The sequence below is a fragment of the Narcine bancroftii genome, chromosome 1 (genome assembly GCF_036971445.1).
Source record: "Narcine bancroftii isolate sNarBan1 chromosome 1, sNarBan1.hap1, whole genome shotgun sequence".
NCBI classification, from domain to species: domain Eukaryota; kingdom Metazoa; phylum Chordata; class Chondrichthyes; order Torpediniformes; family Narcinidae; genus Narcine; species Narcine bancroftii.
This window is the reverse complement of record NC_091469.1, coordinates 99,986,660-100,008,618: the sequence shown is the minus strand read 5'-3', so window position 1 is coordinate 100,008,618 and position 21,959 is coordinate 99,986,660. Positions and strand designations below refer to the sequence as shown.

The 21,959-nt window shown below is 37.9% G+C and overlaps 1 protein-coding gene across 9 annotated transcripts in view; it reads left to right on the top strand.

Moving 5' to 3' along the window:
* The window catches only part of fkbp15a (FKBP prolyl isomerase family member 15a), a 183,847-nt gene that overhangs the window by 155,430 nt on the left and 6,458 nt on the right, over positions 1 to 21,959 (top strand). For all 9 annotated transcript variants that reach the window (XM_069933733.1, XM_069933701.1, XM_069933715.1 and 6 more), the window contains 3 exons: positions 2,955 to 3,077; positions 4,355 to 4,462; positions 21,052 to 21,890. In XM_069933733.1, coding sequence (XP_069789834.1) covers positions 2,955 to 3,077; positions 4,355 to 4,462; positions 21,052 to 21,890 — 1,070 coding nt within the window. The remainder of the gene's footprint in view (positions 1 to 2,954; positions 3,078 to 4,354; positions 4,463 to 21,051; positions 21,891 to 21,959) is intronic.

Here is a 21,959-nt window from a genome sequence, read left to right as displayed (position 1 = left end):
TCCCAGTTCTTCCCAGATTATTAAGGAGCCTCTGAAATGTGAGTGTTGTAACGCAGGAACCATGATGGTCATTTTCTTCACAGCAGTGATGTGATGGTCCAGATAATTTTTTGTGACGTTGAGGGATAAAACTTGGACTGATGTAAAGGCTCTTATTTTTATAGCATTGAATTTATTTTACACCAATATAAGAGAGCTAGCAGAACCTTGCGTTGACCTATCAAGGAGGTTATCGTGCTCTTGCTTTGTGAAAAACAATGTATGTTGATGTTGCATGAAATACCAGCGGAGATTTGAGTGAATCGGTACCTGGAATGTGATTTGGAACTCACAAACCTGACAGAGCTTTGGGCATCACTGTTGAGCCCTTAATTCTCTGAGCTACTTGGGCAATGTGGTGGTTTGGGATCAGGAAGAGATTTAGGATTTAGTGTCATATGAGATCAGTCATGCAATCTGGTGAGTTCAATGTTGCCCACTTAACAGGTGCATCAGAGTTTGGGCTCTGTACTAGGAGTCAGGCATATTATAAATCTGTCTTCTTATACTCATTATCAAAGAATACAGGTTATGTGAAGCTAACATTCATGATCTTATCAAATAGGGAAAGGAAAAGACACAAGGCCATTTTTTTGTGCCTAAGAATCTACAGACCCCCCACTTTTAACCTAGATCCTCAAGTTGTATTTTGTATATTCATTTTTGGGATTTGGGTAATTCCCAGCAAGTTCCCAGCATTTGTGTCTCTCCCAACTTCCCATGGAAAATGGCAATGAGCTACCTTCTTGAACTGCAGCTGTGTTTCTGGTGAAGGTGCTGGCATAGTGCTGTTGGCCAGGAAGTTTCAGGATTTAGACCTGGTAACAATGAAGTACTGGCCATGTGTTTCCAAGTCAGGATTATGTTCATTTTGGAGGGGAATATGCAGGTAGCAGCATTCCATGAATCTGTTGTCCTTGTCCTTCTTGGAAGAAGTTGCAGGTTTTGGGGGTGCTGTTAGAGGAACGTGGATGAGTAACTGCTGTTTATTTTGTCAGTGGTATTATTTCTGCAGCTGGCTTGTGCTGGTGGTGGATCCTCGATGTTGTCAAACTTGTGCTGTTGGTGGAAAGCTTTATGGGTGAGAAGAGCACGTCATATAGCACATGTTATTCGGCCTCTGGCATGAGTTGATTCAATATTCTCCTCAATCCATCTTGCTGTCAGTTTGAAACACATCATCCATAACCTCCAGTGTAGTTTTTGTCTCAAAATGAGCTTCCCACTGTCCATTTACTCCAAGGTTTCCTGCTTTTATTACTAATATTGCTTGATATACTTCTTTTCAATTTGCCTGTTGCTGAAACCAACATCCTTTGAGTTTCTGGATTTAATTATGCCATCACACTCAGAGAAATGGATCGGCGGTCAATCCACAGGACCATAAGAGTGGTAGAGAAGATTACTGGATTCTCCCTCCTCCCTAACCCCACACTCCCATCCATCAACATAGTCTACCGGATCATTGTCTGAAGAGGGCACGCAAAATCATTGAGGAGCCCTTCCAATCTGCACGCAATATCTTTCAGCTGCTCCTGTCGAGGAAGAAATACAGGAATTCAAAACCAGCATCACTAGACTGAGAAACAGCTTCTTCCCAGGGCGGTGAGAATGCTGATCGACCAAAGGAACTGCTCATTCTAAACATCTGAGACACTCATTTGTACAAAGCAAAATTTATTTATTTGTTTATATAGATATGTTACTTGTCCTGCATATGTATTATTTTACTGTATGTGTGTTACGTCTGGCTGAGTGTCAGCATGTTTTGTACCAAGGACTGCAGACCGCTGTTTCATCAGGTTGTACTTGTATAATCAGATGACAATACACTTGACTTGACATTCCCTTCCTTTGCTCTGAATAAAGTGGGCCTCTGCTAACATATCATTACTCTCCAAGTACCATTATCCCACATCCCAATGCTCTGAGGCTGGCAAATCTTATCAAGAATTCCACATTCCTCTTTGGCTTCGCTCCTCTCTATCTCCGTGACTCATCCAACTCTCTTGAATCTTTGCCCTTCACTTGTAACCTATTTGCCCTTCCTGAATTTCTTCATTGAAGATTGAAGGTAGCCCTCTCCTGAATTTGTGGCTCTGCTGTCAAGGACCCATAGTCTGACATTTCCTCCCTAAGTCTCCGTTAATGTCTTTAAAACCTTTTTTGACTATTTATTTTTGGTTATCTGCCCAAATATTTCCTCATTTGTCTCAGTGCAAAATTTTGTTTGATAATGATCTTATGAATCACTTGGACTGCTTTGCTGCATTAAAGGCACAATACTAAAAGTCAGCTTATCATTTAATCATGAGCATGACTGGACAACCATTTTAAATTCTTAAATCCTTTCTGCACGAGGGGGCATTTTCACTGTTAGACAAAAGAACCTATTTGCCAGTGGTATTCATACTGCACTCCAGAGTAGAAGTGGATTCTGTCTACTCACTCTTCTCATTTGTTGTGAGAGGCAAGCTCAGCAGAAAAATGTGCAAATCAAGAAATGTGGCATCTCGTTTGTATCCACAACTTTGCATAGCCTTGCTTTTGAAATACTGTGACTTATTTAGGCAATTAAGCATTTATTTTTTCATTTCCAAAGAACTAGTCCAGAGATCATGCAACTGAGGGCATTTAATAACATCATACCATTAAGAAAAGGAAGATCAGGTGTTGTGATTGGCTGAAAATCCATTCCTCTGAGGCAAGAGATTGGATCTCACTCAATGATAAGATGAAGGCCTGCACTCTGCTCCAGTGTCACCTCTTGACCACTTTTAAAGCAATCCCTTTGGTGGGTGCACTTGCCCGCCTGAGTTGCAGTTTTGTTCTAGACTGCCCTGCAGCCAAGAATTGTTGTGGCAGAGAGGATTTTGCACAAGTGTGTTCCTGAGCACCATCTCTATGTTTTACAGTACTCATCCCTGGAGAGCAGAGCAGTTGCGATGAAGGATCACTATGAAGGGCAGATTCTGGAGCTGCAGCAGCAAACCCTTGCGACTAGTGCAGCACCACTTCCAGGCAGTACCACTGAGGAGGTATGGAGAGTAAGACATCAATACCATTTTTGTCTCTTTAAGCACACCGGTGTTGTAACTTAGATTTTTGAGGACTTTTGCTAGATCTTTTAAATAGTATTTTAATCCTCCAAGAGGGAAATGTATAGTCTGCCCTAACTGAGACTTGAAATAAGGCCTGTCTGCGATCTTTGCCTTGTTGAGATCTGATATTCTGAGTGCTATGGTTGCCATAGATTTATTAGTCTGATACGGTCCCTGGAACATTTGCTGTGCATAGTTTCTAGGAGCATGAAACTAAAAACATAGTTTGAGAAATATTTTGGATTTACATGGTTGGACTTCTTGCAGATGAGATGTTGCTTTATTCTTTTTCCATTTGATGAAGAGAGCTATTTATCTTTTTTACTGGGTTTGGTCATGTCACATTGTTAGATTTAGATAATGTTGCACAAAGTTTATTGTTTGCTTCCCCTTTTTTTTCCCACCTTCCAAGCGCTGCAATGCCCAACCCCTTCCCTGGAAAAGCTCTTGAATAAGGAGCAATGGGCAACCTTGATCTCTCAGATGGCTGCAAGTATCTAATATAAAATTGCTGGCAAGCTACATTGCCTGGAAACTAGTAGGAATCAGACTGCCCTTGATAGATGTTCTACTGAGCTGGAGTTTAATATTTATTTTTGCAATGCTTCAAAAGTATTGTCAGCTGTAAATGATTGATGGTGATGTTGAGCAACATTATTGGAAATGTCGAAATACATAACCAATTCATCCAAGGGCTCAAGCCTGAAATGTTGGTTATTTATTTCTACCTATGCTACATCAATGACTCTGACCTGCTGAGCTTCTCCAGCATTTTGTGTGTTTTTTTAACTTCAACCATGGGTCTACAGATTTTCGTGATTTATTTAATGGAAATATCACCCTCCCATTGAATCCTTGCTTCATTGTCTTGCAAAAACAGTTTGTTATCTCCCTTAGAACACGCATCCAACACATTTTTAAAAAACTCAGCCACTCATTGTTCAACCCACCACCTCCCTTCCTGTTAGGAAGAAAATTCATGAGTATGAAAGGTGTACCACCAGATTCAAGGGCAGTTTATCTCCTACTATTATCAGAGTCCCAGATGAATTACAAAATAGTAAAATTACGCTGCCTGATCTCTCTTTAACTTTCCACTGCTATAATGTGTTATTACTACGTTCGTAATGTCTAACTGATTTGCATGCACATCCAACTCTATCACTGTCTTGAACTAATGAACTTGAACTAATGGGATGACAATCTTATGATAGGTGAAGAAAATCATGAATGGTGTGTTTCAGTCGTTGCGAGGAGAATTTGAATTTGATGAAATGTACGATGGAAGATCAGTCCTTGGCATCATCATGAACACCATCAAGGTATGGACTCAGTTAGGTGGTAGTAAATGCTCAGGCTCTGTGTGCCTTGCACCTACGATTAATCAAGTCTTGATAATAGAGTTCAGTGTGTCTGATGTAATCCTTGACTTGCTGGCCTTGCATTACAAATTAAATGTCATGTGTAAAACTGATACAGATGACTCAGGTGGAAGGTCACTATTGTGCCTCCTGTGGCAAGAGTTGATTTGAAGCTAAGTTTATTTTTATTCTACTCTTTTTTTCTTCTTTGGCTTGGCTTCGCGGACGAAGATTTATGGAGGGGTATGTCCACGACTGCTGCAGGCTCGTTGGGTAGTATAAAAACAATTTTTATTTTAAAAGTTTCTTTATTATCCTTGGGTAAAGCAAAAGTTGATACTGTGTTGTACTAATTAATTGGTGAAATGGATGAAACTGAAAAGGTTCTACAAGTCTTGGGGAACTTCTGTCAGGATAGGATACAAGGGAAGTGTGGAGAGTGCAATAAGCAGATGAATAAAGAAACGGTACCCAAAACTGGGAGAAGAAAATGTGAGATGCACAAGAGGTCAGAATTTGAGAATACATTGTTTCTCAAAAGCTTCGATTAGGGGGCGTGCCACGTGATGACGTGGGGTTAGACTGATAATCCCTGCTCTCCTCGAAAAATGGACAAAACAGACTATAAAAGTTACCGAAAATATAACAAAGAACTGTCTGAAGATATACAGAAAATATTAACAATGCCACCAAAGAAGGATAAAGGCCTTACAAGAAACTGAATAAGAAAAGGAAGAGAGGCCCACCTAGAGAAAGGATCCTGGAGCTCTTCACAAGGTACTGTCCAAAGGAGAGTGGCCAGAAGCCAGGGAGACCTTGGACATTCCTGCACAAGGTCTCCCCGACAATGGCTGTCGACATCAGGTGAAGAAGCAGCTCTGCGCATCCGCAGAGCACAAAAAATGGAGTAAATTTAAAAAAAGATTCCAGACATTCACAGCTCCAGTGAGCAAGAAGAAGACCTGGAAAAGCAAAGAACAAGAATGACCTACAAAGAAAAAAGCAGAAAAAGGTGCAGATGATTCTTTATCTTCTGGTGAATTAAAGCAAATGTTAGATTTTTTTCGATAATTTATGCAAGTGTTAACTGATGAAGTAAGGAAGAATGGTGAAAAGATGGAAAGACTTAATGCAACGTGGACACTAGATAGTGGATGGAAAAATCAAAGGGAATGAGTTCAAGATTCAAAATATTAAAGGTCAAATGAAGAAAGCACAAGCGGAGGCAACTGCTAAGCGTGACCAGTTAATGCAAAAAATTGACGTTTTGGAAAATTTTAGTAGATGGAATAACATCAAGATTGTTGGACTTAAAGAAGGGGACAAGGGTCAAGACTTGAAAAGATTGGGGGCGTGCCACGTGATGACATTGGGGTAGACTTGAATTCTCTACTCTCTTTGAAAAAATTTTAAAGAAGAGTTAAGAAGCCTGAACTGACTGCAAGAAAATAGAAGAGGAAGCTATCGGAAGGCCTTCAAAACAATAAACAATGCCTCCTAAGAAAAATAAACGGTTACTTTTCAAGAACTTGAACAAGAAAAAGAAGCTGATAAAGTAGAGAGGCCTACCTCGAAGAAGGGTCCTGGAGCTCTCCGGAAGGCAAGTGCCCGAGGTGACAGGCCTGTAGCTGGGGAGACCTTGGACATCACTGTACAAGGTCTCCCTAGACAATGGCTGACTGCCACGAGTGAAGTGACACTGCGCATGCGCGAGGTGTCACGCATGCGCAGAGCACAAAAAAAGACGAGGCAATTTTTAAAAAAAAGCTCAAGAAGCCTCCAGCTTCAGTGATCAAGATGAGGAGCAGGAAGAAGAAGAAGAAATGTATGTTGAACACAGAGTTTTGGCTAAAAAACAGGAGAAAATAAAGGAGTCACATATCCACAACTGAAATGAAAGAGTATGTCGATTCTTTCCAGCAAACTTTGTTACAGTTAACAATGGAAGTTTAAAAAAATGTAATGAGGGTATAATTGAAAATAAGGGTTCTATGAAGAAGGTGGAGAGAATGCTGCCTCAAATGAAACAAAGATTTGAAATGATGGATGCAAAAATTAAAGGTAATGAATTTGAAATTCACATGTTAAAGAGCAAATGAAGAAAGTTCAAACTGAGGCAGCTGTAACTAAAGATCAATTAACTAAAAAAATTGATATGTTAGAAAATTTTTGGACTTAAGGAAAGTGACAAAAGGCAAGATATGAAAAGACTTGGATTCCCCAAACTTTGCGGATAACAGAATTTCAAGGAAATATTGAGATTGAAAGCTCATCGAGCATTACAGCCTAAACCACAGCCAGATCAGGAGCCACGTTCGATTCTGGTCAAGTTGCTTCATTATGAAGTGAGGGAGAAGATCTTGGAGTTGGGTGCAAAGCAAATGAAGGAGAGACAATCGCCATTGATTTATGATAATAAGAATTTCTTTTACCCTGATATAAGTTTTGATTTGTTGAAAAAAAGAAAATAATTTATGCTGTTAAAAATGTGCTATGGAAGAAAGGTGACACTTTTGTTTTAAGGTACCCAGCAGTGTTAAAAGTTTTTATTTCTGAGGGTAAAAATAGATTTTTTTACAGAACCCAATGAAGCGAAAGTGTTTGCAGATTTGTTGCCTGAGAAAATGAGACGAGAACTGGGAGATATTTGAAGAGAGAGAGGAAATGGAAAGATTGCAGTTGCGGATGTATAATGAAATAACCATATAACAAATTACAGTACAGGTACAGGCCATATCAGCCCTTCTAGTTTGCACCGATTTACGTGAAACTCCACTAGTTCTACCTACCTTCTCCCTTGCCAATAACCCTCCAACCCCCTATCATCCATGTACTCATCTCTTTGGCTTGGCTTCGCGGACGAAGATTTATGGAGGGGTAATGTCCACGTCAGCTGCAGGCTCGTTTGTGGCTGACAAATCCGATGCGGGACAGGCAGACATGGTTGCAGCGGTTGCAAGGGAAAATTGGTTGGTTGGGGTTGGGTGTTGGATTTTCCCTCCTTTGTCTTTTGACAGTGAGGTGTACTCATCTAGCCTCCTCTTAAATGACAATTGACCCTGCTGCAGCTTCTTCTTCCGGTAGATCATTCCACTCAGCCACCATCTCTGAGTGAAGAAGCATCCTCTTATATTACTCCTAAAGTTTTGCCCCCTTACCCTTAACTTATGACCCGTTGTTCCAATCTCCCCTACCCTCATGGGAAAGAGCCTATTCACATCTACTCTATCTATTCCCTTCATAATTTTAAATACCTCTATCAAATCCCCTCTCAACCTTCTACGCTCCAATGAATAAAGTCCCAGTCCACTCAATCTTTCTCTGTATTCAAGATACTGCAATCCAGGCAACATTTTTATAAACCTCCTTTGCACCCTCTCTACCTTATTTATATCCTTCCTATAATTTGGAGACCAGAACTGCACACAATACTTCAAACTTGGCCTCACCAATGCCTTGAACAGTCTCAACATCACCTCCCAGCTCCTATATTCTATGCTATGATTTATAAAGGCCAGCATACCAAAATCATTCTTCACCACCCTATCTACATGGGAATCTGCCTTTAAGGAATGCTTAACCGTTATTCCAAGATCCCTCTGTTCCTTAGCATTCCTCAATGCCCTCCCCTTCACTGCATATGTCCCATTTTGGTTATTTTTCCCAAAATGAAGCACCTCACACTTATCTACATTAAACTCCATCTGCTGCCTTTCAACCCACTTTCCCAAACAGTCCAAATCCTTCTGTAGTCCATGAAAACCTTCTTCACTATCCACAACTCCCCCTATTTTTGTATCGTCTGCATATTTACTCACCCAATTTACCACCCCATCATCCAAATCATTAATATAAATGACGAACAACAAAGGACCAAACACCGATCCCTGAGGCACACCGCTTGTCACCGGCCTCCATCCTGACAGACAGTTGTCCACAGATAGTTCTGTTGCCTATCTTCCAGCCACCTCTGAACCCATCCGACTATCTCTATATTAATTCCTAGAGATCGAACCTTCTTCACTAACCTTCCATGCGGAACCTTATCGAAAGCCTTACTAGAATTCTAATAGACCATATCAACTGCTCTACCTTCATCAACCTTCCTGGTCACCTCTTCAAAAAATTCAACAAGATTCGTTAAGCACGACTTTCCCCTCACAAACCCATGTTGGGTGTCCCTGATCAATCCCTGCTTATCCAGATATTTATACATTTTATCCCTAAGAATTGCTTCCATTAGTTTCCCCACCACCGATGTCAAACTTACTGGCCTATAGTTGCTTGGCCTACACCTTGCGCCCTTTGTAAACAACGGAACCATGTTTGGAACCCACCAATCCTGTGGCACCACGCCCTCCACCAGTGACTGTTGAAAAATCACTGTCAGAGCCTCTGCTATTTCCTTCCTGACCTCCCTTAAGGTCCTGGGAAAAAAATCCCATCAGGACCAGGAGACTTATCTACCTTTATAAACCCCAGAAGTTCTAAAATCCCTCTTTACTAATCCCTATCTTTTCCATAACTAACTCATTTGCCTCACTTATCTTACACAATTCAATATCTCTTTCCTTCGTGAACACCGACGAGAAGAATTTATTCAATATCTCCCCCATCTCATATGGTTCCTCACACATACCTCTGCTCTGATTTTCCAGTGGACCTATTCTATCCTTAACTCTCCTTTTACTATCATATATTTGTAAAACCCTTTGGATTTGCCTTTACCCTATTTGCTATAGCCCCCTCGTAACTTCTTTTTGCCTTTATAATTTCCCTCTTAAGGTTCTTTCTACAATTTATATATCGTCCATACACCTTATCAATCCTTTGCTTCTTGTATTTAACATAGACCTCCCTCTTATCCTGAACCATCTTCCTAATCTCTCTAGAAAACCATGGCTCCCTTGAACATTTGACCTTGCCTTTTGTCCTGACAGGAACATGTAGATTCTGCATTCTCAAAATCTCACCTTTAAACGCTCCCCAATTCTCCTCAATGTCCTTTCCAGAAAAAAAGATGATCCCAAACTACTCCCTGCAAATCATTAATCTCCTCAAATCTGGCTTTCCCCCACTCAAAGTCCTTAATCTTCGGACCAGACCTATTCCTTTACATAATTAAGATGAAACTAATGGTGCTATGATCACTGGATCCGAAGTGCTCCCCAATGCACACCTCTGTCACCTACCATATTTCATTCCCCAACAGTAGATCTAATACTGCTCCCTCTCTAGTGGGTACCTCAACATATTGATACAAAAAGCAATCCTGCACACATTTTACAAACTCTAATCCATCCAGCCCACTCACTGAATGTGTCTCCCAATCTATGTTAGGAAAATTAAAATCCCCAATTAACACCACCCTGTGCTTACTGCACATCTCAGCTATTTCCCTACACATTTGCTCTTCTAGTTCCTTCTCCTCATTTGGTGGTCTATAATACACCCCTATCATCTTAACCTCACCTCTTTTATTTTTTAATTCCACCCACACCACCTCCCTTAACAAGCCCTCCAATCTATCACACCTCAGTACCGCTGTACTATCTTTCTTGACAAGTAATGCCACACCCCCTCCCTTTACCCCTAAAACAGTGAAATCCCGGAATATTCAACTGCCAGTCACAACCCTCCTTCAACCAATCTAGAGCCAAAGCCTCGAAACTCCACTCCTTCACTAGGCCACTCACTCACTGGACTGCTCCACGCCGGCCACTCCCTTATACTTACCCTTCATTTATTGGTCCTTGACTAATTAACCCCCTCATTCTCCCAGCTCCTCCTCCTCCAGATAATCACCCGAACGCCAGTTGCCGCCACCTCCAACTCTCAGCTTGAACCAAGTAGGCCCAAGCCTCGATAAATTATACAAGTTTTAAGAGGAGAGAGAATATTAGAGAGGACAGATTTTACCCGATAGATCTGTGTATATAAAAAAAATGAATTGATCATTGTAAGTTTGAGTAGATTCAAGGCATAAGAGATAGTATAATTTCAGGGGAGTTAGGTGAGAGTATGAGTCTTGGGGCTGGGTGTGGTTTTCGATCACAAGTCTTATACAGAAGGGGTATAAAAATGCACTGTTAATAACTGTTAATAATGTGTGCCTTTAGGGGGGGGTAGGGTTTCTGTTCTTCTCTTTTGTTTCCTTTTTTTTACTCTTTAATACACCTAAATTTAATAATTGTATTATGAAACACTTAGTTAGTATTTTGGATGTAGGAGGAGTGGAGATGGAAAGTTGGACGGTTATTGGATTTTATGAGAGTTTAGATGGCTGATAAATTGAATTTTATTAGTATTAATATTAATGGCATTCAGAATCAAATAAAATAGAAAAAAATTATTAGTTTATATGAAAAAAAATTAAAACAGACATAGCTTTTTTTACAGGAAACACATTTGATGGAAAAAGAACATCAAAATTTAAAAAGAGATTGGGTAGGAACAGTAATAACATCATCCTTTAATTCTAAAGCTAGAGGTTTTTTTTCTTTCCTTTGGCTTGGCTTCGCGGACGAAGATTTATGGAGGGGTAAATGTCCATGTCAGCTGCAGGCTCGTTTGTGGCTGACAAGTCCGATGCGGGACAGGCAGACACAGTTGCAGCGGTTGCAGGGGAAAATTGGTTGGTTGGATTTGGCTGTTGGGTTTTTCCTCCTTTGTCTTTTGTCAGTGAGGTGGGCTCTGCGGTCTTCTTCAAAGGAGGTTGCTGCCCACCGAACTGTGAGACGCCAAGATGCACAGTTTGAGGCGATAATCAGCCCACTGGCGGTGGTCAATGTGGCAGGCACCAAGAGATTTCTTTAGGCAGTCCTTGTACCTCTTCTTTGGTGCACCTCTGACACGATGGCCAGTGGAGAGCTCGCCATATAACACGATCTTGGGAAGGCGATGGTCCTCCATTCTGGAGACGTGACCCACCCAGCGCAGCTGGATCTTCAGCAGCGTGGACTCGATGCTGTCGACCTCTGCCATCTCGAGTACTTCGACGTTAGGGATGAATGTTGAGGATGGAGCGGAGACAACGCTGGTGGAAGCGTTCTAGGAGCCGTAGGTGATGCCGGTAAAGGACCCATGATTCGGAGCCAAACAGGAGTGTGGGTATGACAACGGCTCTGTATACGCTTATCTTTGTGAGGTTTTTCAGTTGGTTGTTTTTCCAGACTCTTATGTATAGTCTTCCAAAGGCGCTATTTGCCTTGGCGAGTCGGTTGTCTATCTCGTTGTCGATCCTTGCTTCTGATGAAATGGTGCAGCCGAGATAGGTAAACTGGTTGACCGTTTTGAGTTTTGTGTGCCCGATGGAGATATGGTGGGGTTGGTAGTCATGGTGGGGAGCTGGCTGATGGAGGGCCTCAGTTTTCTTCAGGCTGACTTCCAGGCCAAACATTTTGGCAGTTTCCGCAAAACAGGACGTCAAGCGCTGAAGAGCTGGCTCTGAATGGGCAACTAAAGCGGCATCGTCTGCAAAGAGTAGTTCACGGACAAGTTGCTCTTGTGTCTTGGTGTGAGCTTGCAGGCGCCTCAGATTGAAGATTGAAGAGAAAGTAGAGGTACAGCAATATTAATTAACAAAAAGTTATCAATTAAAATATTGGACATTAATGTAGATGTAGCAGGGAGATACGTTATGGTGAATTGTCAGATTTATTTGGAACAATGGACTTTAATGAATGTATATGCACCAAATGTAAATGATGGCAATTTTATGCAAGATTTCTTTATGAATTTATCAAATGCTAAGGGAAGGGTTATATTGGAAGGGGATTTTAATTTTGCTTTAGATAGATCGGGAGATAGAATGATGAAAAATAACGTAGCAACAAGGGTAACAGATTTGATGAAAGATATGGATTTAGTGGATATATGGAGAAAAATCCACCCAAATGAAAGATTATTCTTTTTGATTTAAAACATATTCGTGGATAGATATGTTTTTAATTTCTGCACAACTTCAGTATAGAGTAGAATATAAAGCATGGGTTTTATCAGATCATTCACGTTTAATTTTGTCTATTTCATTGGAAGAAGAACAAAAGATAGGTTATAGATGAAGGTTAAATACTACTTTGTTGAAGAAAAGGGAATTTTGTGATTTTATGAGGCAACAGATAAAACTTTTTCTAGATACTGTACTAATAAAGATTCATTTGCAAGTAAGTTTGTAGTATGGGATTCAATGAGAGGTCAACCAATAAATCATACTTCAAATAAAGAAAGAAGTAACTCAATTAGATAATTGGAGAAAGAAATTCAATTACATGAAGATGAAGAGAAGAGAAAATTGTTAGAGTTGAAGAAATTAAGACTTAATGCTGTGCAGACTTATAGAGTGGAGAGAGATATAATGAGAACATGACAAAAATATTAAGAGTTGGGTGAAAGGACCCATAAAGTTTTAGCATGGCAATTAAAAATGGAACAGGTTTCTAAAACAATAATTGTAACTAAGAAATTATCAGGACAGATAACTTATAAAATGCAGGAAATAAATGATAATTTTATAAACTTCTAAGCTAAACTTTATAATTCAGAGTCTAAGAGACATAATAAAATAAGAGATTATTTGAGACAAGTTAAATTACTGGTGTTAGAGGAGGATTAAAAGTTAAGACTGTCTGAGAATTTTTCTGAAAAAAAAGTTTGAGACTGTAATGTTTCTACATAGTAGTAAGTAGCCAGGTGAAGATGGTTTCCCACCATAATTTTACAGAGTTTAAGGAGCTATTAATACCTGTATTGATGGAGGTATTTGGTCAAATGAAAAAGGTTCATGATCTACCTGAATCTTTTAAAACAGCATTAATAAATGTAATTCCAAAAAAAGGAAAGATTGTTCACAGCCTTCTTCATATAGACCTATATTGTTATTGAATACAGACTATAAAATTGTATCAACATTGTTAGCTAATAGGCTAATTGAATTTTTGCCAAAATTAATAAATATAGATGAAACTGGTTTTATTTAAAACAGAAAAGCAGCAGATAACATAGTTAATTTTTAAATTTTGGAAAATATAGCACAAAATGGGAAGATTACCGTGGTAGAATTAGATGCAGGGAAAGCATTAAATCGATTGGAATGGGATTTTTTAATTTCTTAATGCTTTTGGGATTCCAAATACTTTTATAAACTGGATAAAGGCATTGTATGATCAACCAAAAGCAGAAGTGATTACAAATAAACAAATCTCACAACACTTTTTGCTTGAAAGATCTTCTAGACAAGGTTGTCTATTATCACCCTTTTTGTTTGCATTAGCGATTGAACCATTGGCAGAAGTAATTTGAACTGATAATGAAATTAAAGGATTTGAAGTAGGTAATAAAGAACATAAAATTAGTTTATTTGCTGATAATGTTATAGTATATTTACGAGATATTAGTATATCTTAAATAAATTGAATGAGAGATTAAAGGAGTATGGGTTCGTTTAGGGGTATAATGTGTATGTTGATAAAAATGAAGTAATGCCTCTGGTGGATATGAATTACTCTCAATGTAAAAGATTGCCAAAATTTAAATGGGAGGGAGGAATAGATTTTTTACTGAGTCTAATGAAGCAACGGTTCATTGCCTGCTAAAGATCAGCAGATGGTTGTCAATACCTGAAGTAATTATATAATTGAGATGTTTTGCTATAACTGAAAATATATTGAGTTTCGAGAGAGTTTGAAGAGGGAGGAAGGTTTAACCTATATTGTGCGTGATCTATTATACTGGGTAAGATTAATGGATTAATAAAAGGTTTACTGATAAGATTATATTAAGGGATGGTATAGTGTTTCGAGTGAGTTAGTGGGGAATGTGATTCTGACCTCTAGGGAGTCATGGGGACCAATGCAACATATTTTGCGTCCCGAATAGATCAGGGAATAGTGATGTTTCAACATCACGAGCCTCTGGGGTTCTTCCTTTTCTTTTTTCCTGTTTTCTTATCTTTCCCCTTTTTGGTTTTTAGCCTGGACTATTTATATTCGAAATATATTTTATAAGGAGGGTTGGGTTGGATGGGGAGATGGAGGGGGACACTGGATAGATATAGGTTTTAATCATGATGTCCAATGGTGGGGAAATTGTCATTTATTAGTATTAATATTAATGGTATTCAGAAACAGATAAAGTAGATGTGGCTTTTATACAAGAAACTCATTTAATGGAAATAGAACATATGAAATTAAAGAGAGATTGGGTAGGATTCTTCATTTAATTCCAAAGCTAGAGGAATGGCGATATTAATAAACAAGAGTTTACCAGTTGAAATATTGGATGTAATAACTGATAAAGTGGGGAGGTATGTGATGATAAATTTAAAAATATATTCTGAATATTGGACCTTGATGAACATATATGCACTGAATGTAGACATTGGAAAATTTATACAAGATGTTTTTATGCAGTTAGCTAATGCAAAGGGGAAAATAATCATCGGAGGAGATTTTAATTTTACCTTTGATTCGAAGTTGGATAGATCAGGTGGTGTTATGGCTTAAAAATAAGGTAGTAAAACGTAAAAAAAATTTATGAATGAAATGAAACTTGTTGATAGTTGGAGGAGGATGCATCCTGGTGTTAGGGATTATTCATTTTATTCTTATAGGCACAAGACATATTCCCGTGTAGACATGTTCTTAATCTCTGCTCAACTGTAGGCAAGAGTTCATAATATCAAGCAAGGATATTGTCTGACCATTCGGCCTTAGTTATGTCAATTTTACTGGAGGAGGAGCAAAATATAGGTTATAGATGGAGGTTTAATACAGAATTGCTAAAAAGGAAGGATTTTTGTGACTTTATAAGGTAACAGATAAAAAATGTTATGGACCTGAATGAACATTCTGTAGCTAATAAGTTTGTGGTTTGGGATTCTTTGAAGGCTTATTTAAGTGGACAAATAATAAGTTATATGGCTAAGGATAAAAAAGAATATATGTTTGAAGTTAATTATTTGGAAAATGAAATAATGAAGATGGAAAAAGAATTGCAGAATCAAGTAAATGATGAGAAAAGGGAAATATTGGATTTTTTAAAATTGCAACTTAATACAATACAAATGTGTAGAGGGATATAAGTCAAACCTGACAAAAATATTATGAGTTGGGAGATAGAGCATATAAAGTTTTACCACGGCAATTGAAGGCTGAACAATGATCGAGAACCATGGAAGCTGTAAAAGAAAATTTGGGTCATCTTACTTAAAAAACACAAAGTATTAAAGATGTTTTTATGAAATTTTATAAGAAATGATACCAATCAGAATCTTTGAAAGATGGGGATAAAATAGGTGAATATTTGTCAAAACTTACTTTACCACAATTAAATATTGAAGATAGAATTAACAAATCCATTTTCAGTTACAGAATTATATGATATATTGATGTCTCTACTGTTACGATCCCAGAGGACCCCAAAATCCAGCAGCAATAGATAAACACCAAGACAAATGGTTACTTAAACAAAAGTTTTTAAAATTATCTTTAAATATGAAAATAGAATCATACTTTAATTTAACTCTATTGACTTACTTAACCTAAGTTAACCCCCTTCTAATTCTAAGTGCACATGTATGCAGTGTGTGTAAGTTCAGAAAAGTTATTTGGTTCACAATCCATTCGCACGTCTCATTCTTCCAAGTTCACTGGTTGCAGGCATTTCTTATACTGTGCACAGAATTTAACATTTATGAATTTCACCAGGCTTTGGAGCTTGAAAGGTAAATGGATACCGCTCAGAAAAGTTCTTGATGGTTTTCAGAGAGAGATTTGTTGTTCCAGGACGTCCATAACTGATGTACTTCCATCAGTCACCTCAGTAACTTGCTGACGAAACTTGCCCCTTCACGGTTCTCCAGATGATAACCTCTTTCTTTTAGGTCACCACAGAATTCCTTCTTGTTTCCCTTATTCCAAGTGAAACATTAGACAGCCAGTCCTCTCCTCTTGCATGAACCACAAGGGCTTTGACCAGGCCATCTTTCAAAAGGGCTTGCCAGCTTGTCCTGTTCCAGTCCCAGCTACTTCTTCTGGCTGAAACACTGAAGTGATATCTCTCTCTCTCTCTCTGAGAGAAAGCCTGTTTGACTCTCTCTGCTTGCAAAACCACATGACCCCCCTTACACAGCAAGCTCTCTTCCAGACAGCAGCGGTGGCTCCGGCATGCTCTTTCAACTGTTGCCTTTGGTTCACAACAACCCATTAGTGAAGTCTCTTGAGCATTCTTCAAAGCTCTTGCAAAAGGTTTGAGAAGCCGATATGTCAAGCATTAGCAGAGCTCCAGTATTTCAAATAAGATCTGTTTTAAAGTATTTGTATGTGACCTACTCTAACAAACCTTTCTTAATTTATCTCTCAAAAACATATCTATATACTCTGGAAACTCTGTCACACTACCAAACATTAAGGCTCCAGGGGAAGATGGTTTCTCTCCAGAATTTTATAAAGAATTTAAAGAGTTATAAAATCTGATATTTATGGGATTGTTAGATCAAATGGAAGATCTTTGGGACTTAACCTGAGTCATTTAAAACTATGTTAATGACAGTTATTCAAAAAAAGGGAAGGACCCTTTGCTTCTAACTTCATATAGGCCAATTTCATTATTGAATACAGATCATAAAATGTTGTCAAAATTAATAGCTAACTGATTAATATGGACCATACAAGATTTATTAAAAATAGAAGGTCAGTGGATAATATTGTTAGATTTTTAAGTTTATTAAATATGGCACAGAAAAGAAAAATACTGACAGTGGCTTTAGCTTCAGATGCAGAAAAGGCCTTTGATAGATTAAAATGGGCTAATTTATTTAAATTATTGAAGGTTTTTGGAATTCCAACTATTTTATAAATTGGATAAGAGCATTATATAATTGTCCATTTTATTACAAATAGACAAATATCAAAATCTTCATTGTTGGGAAGATCATCTAGACAAGGCTGTCCATTATATCTTTTTTTATTTGCACTGGCTATAAAACCTTTATCAGAGTTGATTAGAAGTGATAATGAGATTAAGGGCTTTAAGGTAAATGATAGAGAACACAAAATTAGTCTTTTTGCAGATGATGTAATATTACATCTTACAAACTATGAAAGTTCATTTTAAAAAAAGTAAATGATCGATTGGCTGATATCAGGTTTTAAAATAAATTGATAAAAGTGAAGTGATGCTTATGACAGAGAGATTATGTTCAAGTTAAGAAAAGGACAAAATTTAAATGTTAAAATGGGGCAATTAAATATTTAGGAATTAATGTTGATAAGAATTTAAATAATTTATTTAAATTAAATTACATACCTCTAAGAAAACTAAAGAAGATTTAATAAGATGGATGGATTCTGGATAAATTGTGTGAAGATGAATATTTTTCCTAGAATACAATATCTTTTTCAATCTTTACCAATTTCTCTACCAACAATGTTTTTTCAAGATTTAAATAAAAGTGTAATAAGATTTATTTGGCGAGATAAAATGCCTCGGATGGCATTGGAAAAATTAACATGGCAATTTGATCAGGGGAGACTTTGATTGCCTAATTTTAAAAACTATTATAAAGCAGCTCAACTTAGATATTTGTCTTTTTGTTATCAGACTGATGAAAAGATTGCATGGGTATAAATTGAAATTAACAAAATAGGAAAAAGTAATTCTGAGCATATTTTGTATAAATGGGATGAAGAATTATTAAAACGACAATTAGATACACCAATTCTGAGACATATGTTTAAAATATGGAATGGAGGGCATGCAGAAAGAGGAATGAAGAATTATCAGTTGGCTAAAATGATATTAAACTAAAATCCTTTTATTCCTTTTATGGTTAATAATCCCTAATTCGATATTTGGTATAATTGTGGAATAAAAACGTTAAGGGATTTTTTTTTGGGGGGGAGGGAGATATTATTTTACTTTTGACCAATAAAGGATAAATATATAATATACCAAATAATGCTTTTTTCTCCTATTATCAACTTGAATCATATTTAAAAAGTAAGTTAGGGAGGAATTTTAAATTAACAGAACAAAGTCCATTTGAATATTTAATAACAGATATGTTTATTTAAAAATTTATTACTAATATGTATATAAAATTGCAAGAGACCATCCAGAAAAAAGATTTATTTAAATCTAAATTGAGATGGGAGAAATAATGAAATATACAGATTCAGGAAGAAGTATGGTCAAAATTATGTTATGAAAGTGTAACTAATACAATTAATGTGCGATATCAAATGGTACAATTTAATTTTTTTACATCAGTTATATTCTTTTCTTTCTTCTTTGGCTTGGCTTCACGGACGAAGATTTATGGAGGGGTAATGCCAGCTGCAGGCTCGTTTGTGGCTGACAAGTCCGATGCGGGACAGGCAGACACGGTTGCAGAGGTTGCAAGGGAAAATTGGTGGGTTGGGGTTGGGTGTTGGGTCTTCTTCAAAGGCGGTTGCTGCCCGCCCAACTGTGAGGTGCCAAGATGCACGGTTTGAGGCGAGATCAGCCCACTGGCGGTGGTCAATGTGGCAGGCACCAAGAGATTTCTTATATCAGTTATATTATACTCCATATAAATTACATGGAATTAATTCAAATTGCTCTGATCAATGTTTTAGATGTAATAAAGAAGTAGGATCTTTTCTGCATGCAGTCTGGCAATGTGAAAAGGTAGATAAGTTTTGGAAGGATATAAGTATTTTATTGGGACGAGTTGACAAGACGCAGATTTTGAAGGATCCCAGAATACTTTTATTGGGAGATGTTTCTCAATTGAGGTTGGATATTTATCAGAAGAAGTTTTTAAGTGTAGCAATAGCAAAGAAATGTATAGCTGTAACGTGAAAATCAGATGATATTGTGGTCAATGGAATTATTAAATTGTATTCCATTAGAGAAAATAACATACCCTTTATGAAACCAATCAGAAAAAGTTTGATAAGATTTGGAAACCTTATGGATTTTATTGCTATGACTTTACCTACAGTGTCCACTGCTCCCCCACCCAGCCTGCCCTAATTAGTTCATGGTTTAAGATTATTATGTAAATTGAAATGAATTAGTTAAAAGTAATGTTTCTTAGACAGGTTTTCCTTTTTCTTTTACTCTTTCTTTCTTTTCCTACCTTTTTGGAGAGAGAGGGAGAGGGTGGGAGGTGGGGGGGGGGGGCGGGGGAGAAAATGTGAAAAAAATGTATTCATATGATATGAATAAAATACATGGTATTGATGCAAATGAAAAATAAAACTAAAAAAAAGCTTCGATTATATGTAGCTCTCTGTTGTACCTGGCCACGTCCTAATGGAAAATGGTGGGATTATGAGGATAAAAAAGAAGAATTAATATAAATGGGTGGTTGATGGTCAATGTGGGCCAAAGGGCCCTTTTCCATACTATTTCTTGCTATGACTTTACAGATACACAGGTAGGGGTGTGACAGCAACAAGAATCCTTCATTAGCTGAACACACACATCCATCACAAACACCATTCTCTCATACTGATAGATGACACATACACTCGTTGAGAAACTCAAGGATATAAGAAAGATAAAAAAATATATTAACTGGGAAATTAGAATTGAAGTAAATTTAAAATTAATAAAAATATTCAAACTCTGCAATCCTTTCTGACAAACAAATTGAGCTTGACAACAAACTGCCCTATTATGATTGGTACACTGTTGGTACCCGAAGGTTAATCTCCTATATCAGGCATCAAGTTACAAAAGAGCCACTGAAGATCGACTTTATAACGAAGGTGGTTATAAACGGCTGCAAAAACACAAATTTTATGGCGTGTTCATGATAATAAATTTTGATTCTGGTTAAGGGAATGAATAAAAGGAAAAGTATACTAGGAATAAATTAAAGTGCTGTCACAGTCTATGAACGAGATGCAGGATGGGGTGTATTTCTAAAAGCAAAAAAGGAAGAAAGCTGAATTTATTAAAGAAATTATTTCTCACAACAAAAGCGATCAAAATTCTCCATTAAAATGCAGAGTAGAAGTGGTTGCATGTTAGTTAATGATAGAAAATCATTCTTGCTCACTTCTCCTGAGGTGTTGAGAGTCTTACTCAAATCTTATATACCTTGTCTATGTCTTAAGTTAGTGAGATTCAGATTCAAGCTATAAATTTTAAACTTTGGATTTCTGTTGTGAAATTTAATTGCAAGCATATTAATCAATTATAGGCATACAGGATCATATATTCTGTAATCTTTTAAATAGCTATTTAAAAAAATATTTTAAATTGCACCATGGAAACTGGGTATTTAGTCCAAGGACCAATCTTGTAGCAAAAAACGAACTGCTGGAAGAGCTCAGTTGAGCAGCATCTATGGAGCCATAGGGATAGTTGACGTTTTGGGTTAAGACCCTTCTTCAGGACTGAAAATGTAAAGGGAAAATTACCTGTACAAAGAGATGTGAGGAGGGGTGAAGTAAGGGCTGGCAGGTGATAGATGGGACCAGATAAGGAGACGCTCTTGTTTTGTATCTCTCAGGGGACCGTGGCACTAGTTTTACAGATTTGTTACTCTTCCCTAATAGGCAGTTACCCTCCAGCTCTTGAACAAAGACCAAGACCAATCTCTTACAAGAAGTGACGATGAGGCTGAAGAATCGGAAGGAGAGACTGAAGAGAGAACATCTTCTCCAATTGAAAATCAAAATGTGAAGATAGATACCAACATTGTTGAAAGAGTGAGTGGAGCAGTGCGTGAAGAGGGTCCCACAGCATCAGAAACTGGTCAGATAAGTGAGGAGACTTCATCACCTCCCAGGGCCATCGAGCCAGAAGAATATCAATCTGAAGACCAGGGTTTTAAGGCACCAGTACTGGAGCATTTAGAGGCACCTTTGACCCTTGCTCCAAATATTCCCACTCTTTCACTGAATTCCCCTGCAGGAGAGGGTCTGGAGGACACAACAGGGTACACAGAAAAACAGATGAGTGAGGAAGATGAGAAGGAAATGGGAGCATCTCTACGTGACTCAGAAGTGACCCTTAACAGTGAAAGATTTTGTCAAGATGCAGAGGTCCAGGAGTGTGAAAGAACACCAGAGAAGAGAGATGATCCAGTGGGTAAAGTGCCACGCAATGAGTTGGATGGAGATTCAATTCCAAACAGGTCAACAGCTAGTCTATGGGAGGAAGAACAATCTCCAACATGTAGCAATAGCATTTCTGGAATTCAAGAAGTGACCCAGCAAGTCATAGTCCCAGCTCTTAATGAGAACAAAGGGAGCCCTGAAATCCCAAAAGATTTGTCCTCTCATCAGAGCCAGCCTTCCATGGAACATGATATATTACAGAGGACAGAACACGTCCCTAATGTTGCAAATGCATCTCGAGAAGCCAAATCTAGCTCCACAGCAAACAACTCCAGGTAAATTGCACACAATAGGACCTGTGACTAACGTTAGTTTGTTTGTTCACGTGACTGCCAAGCTCAGAA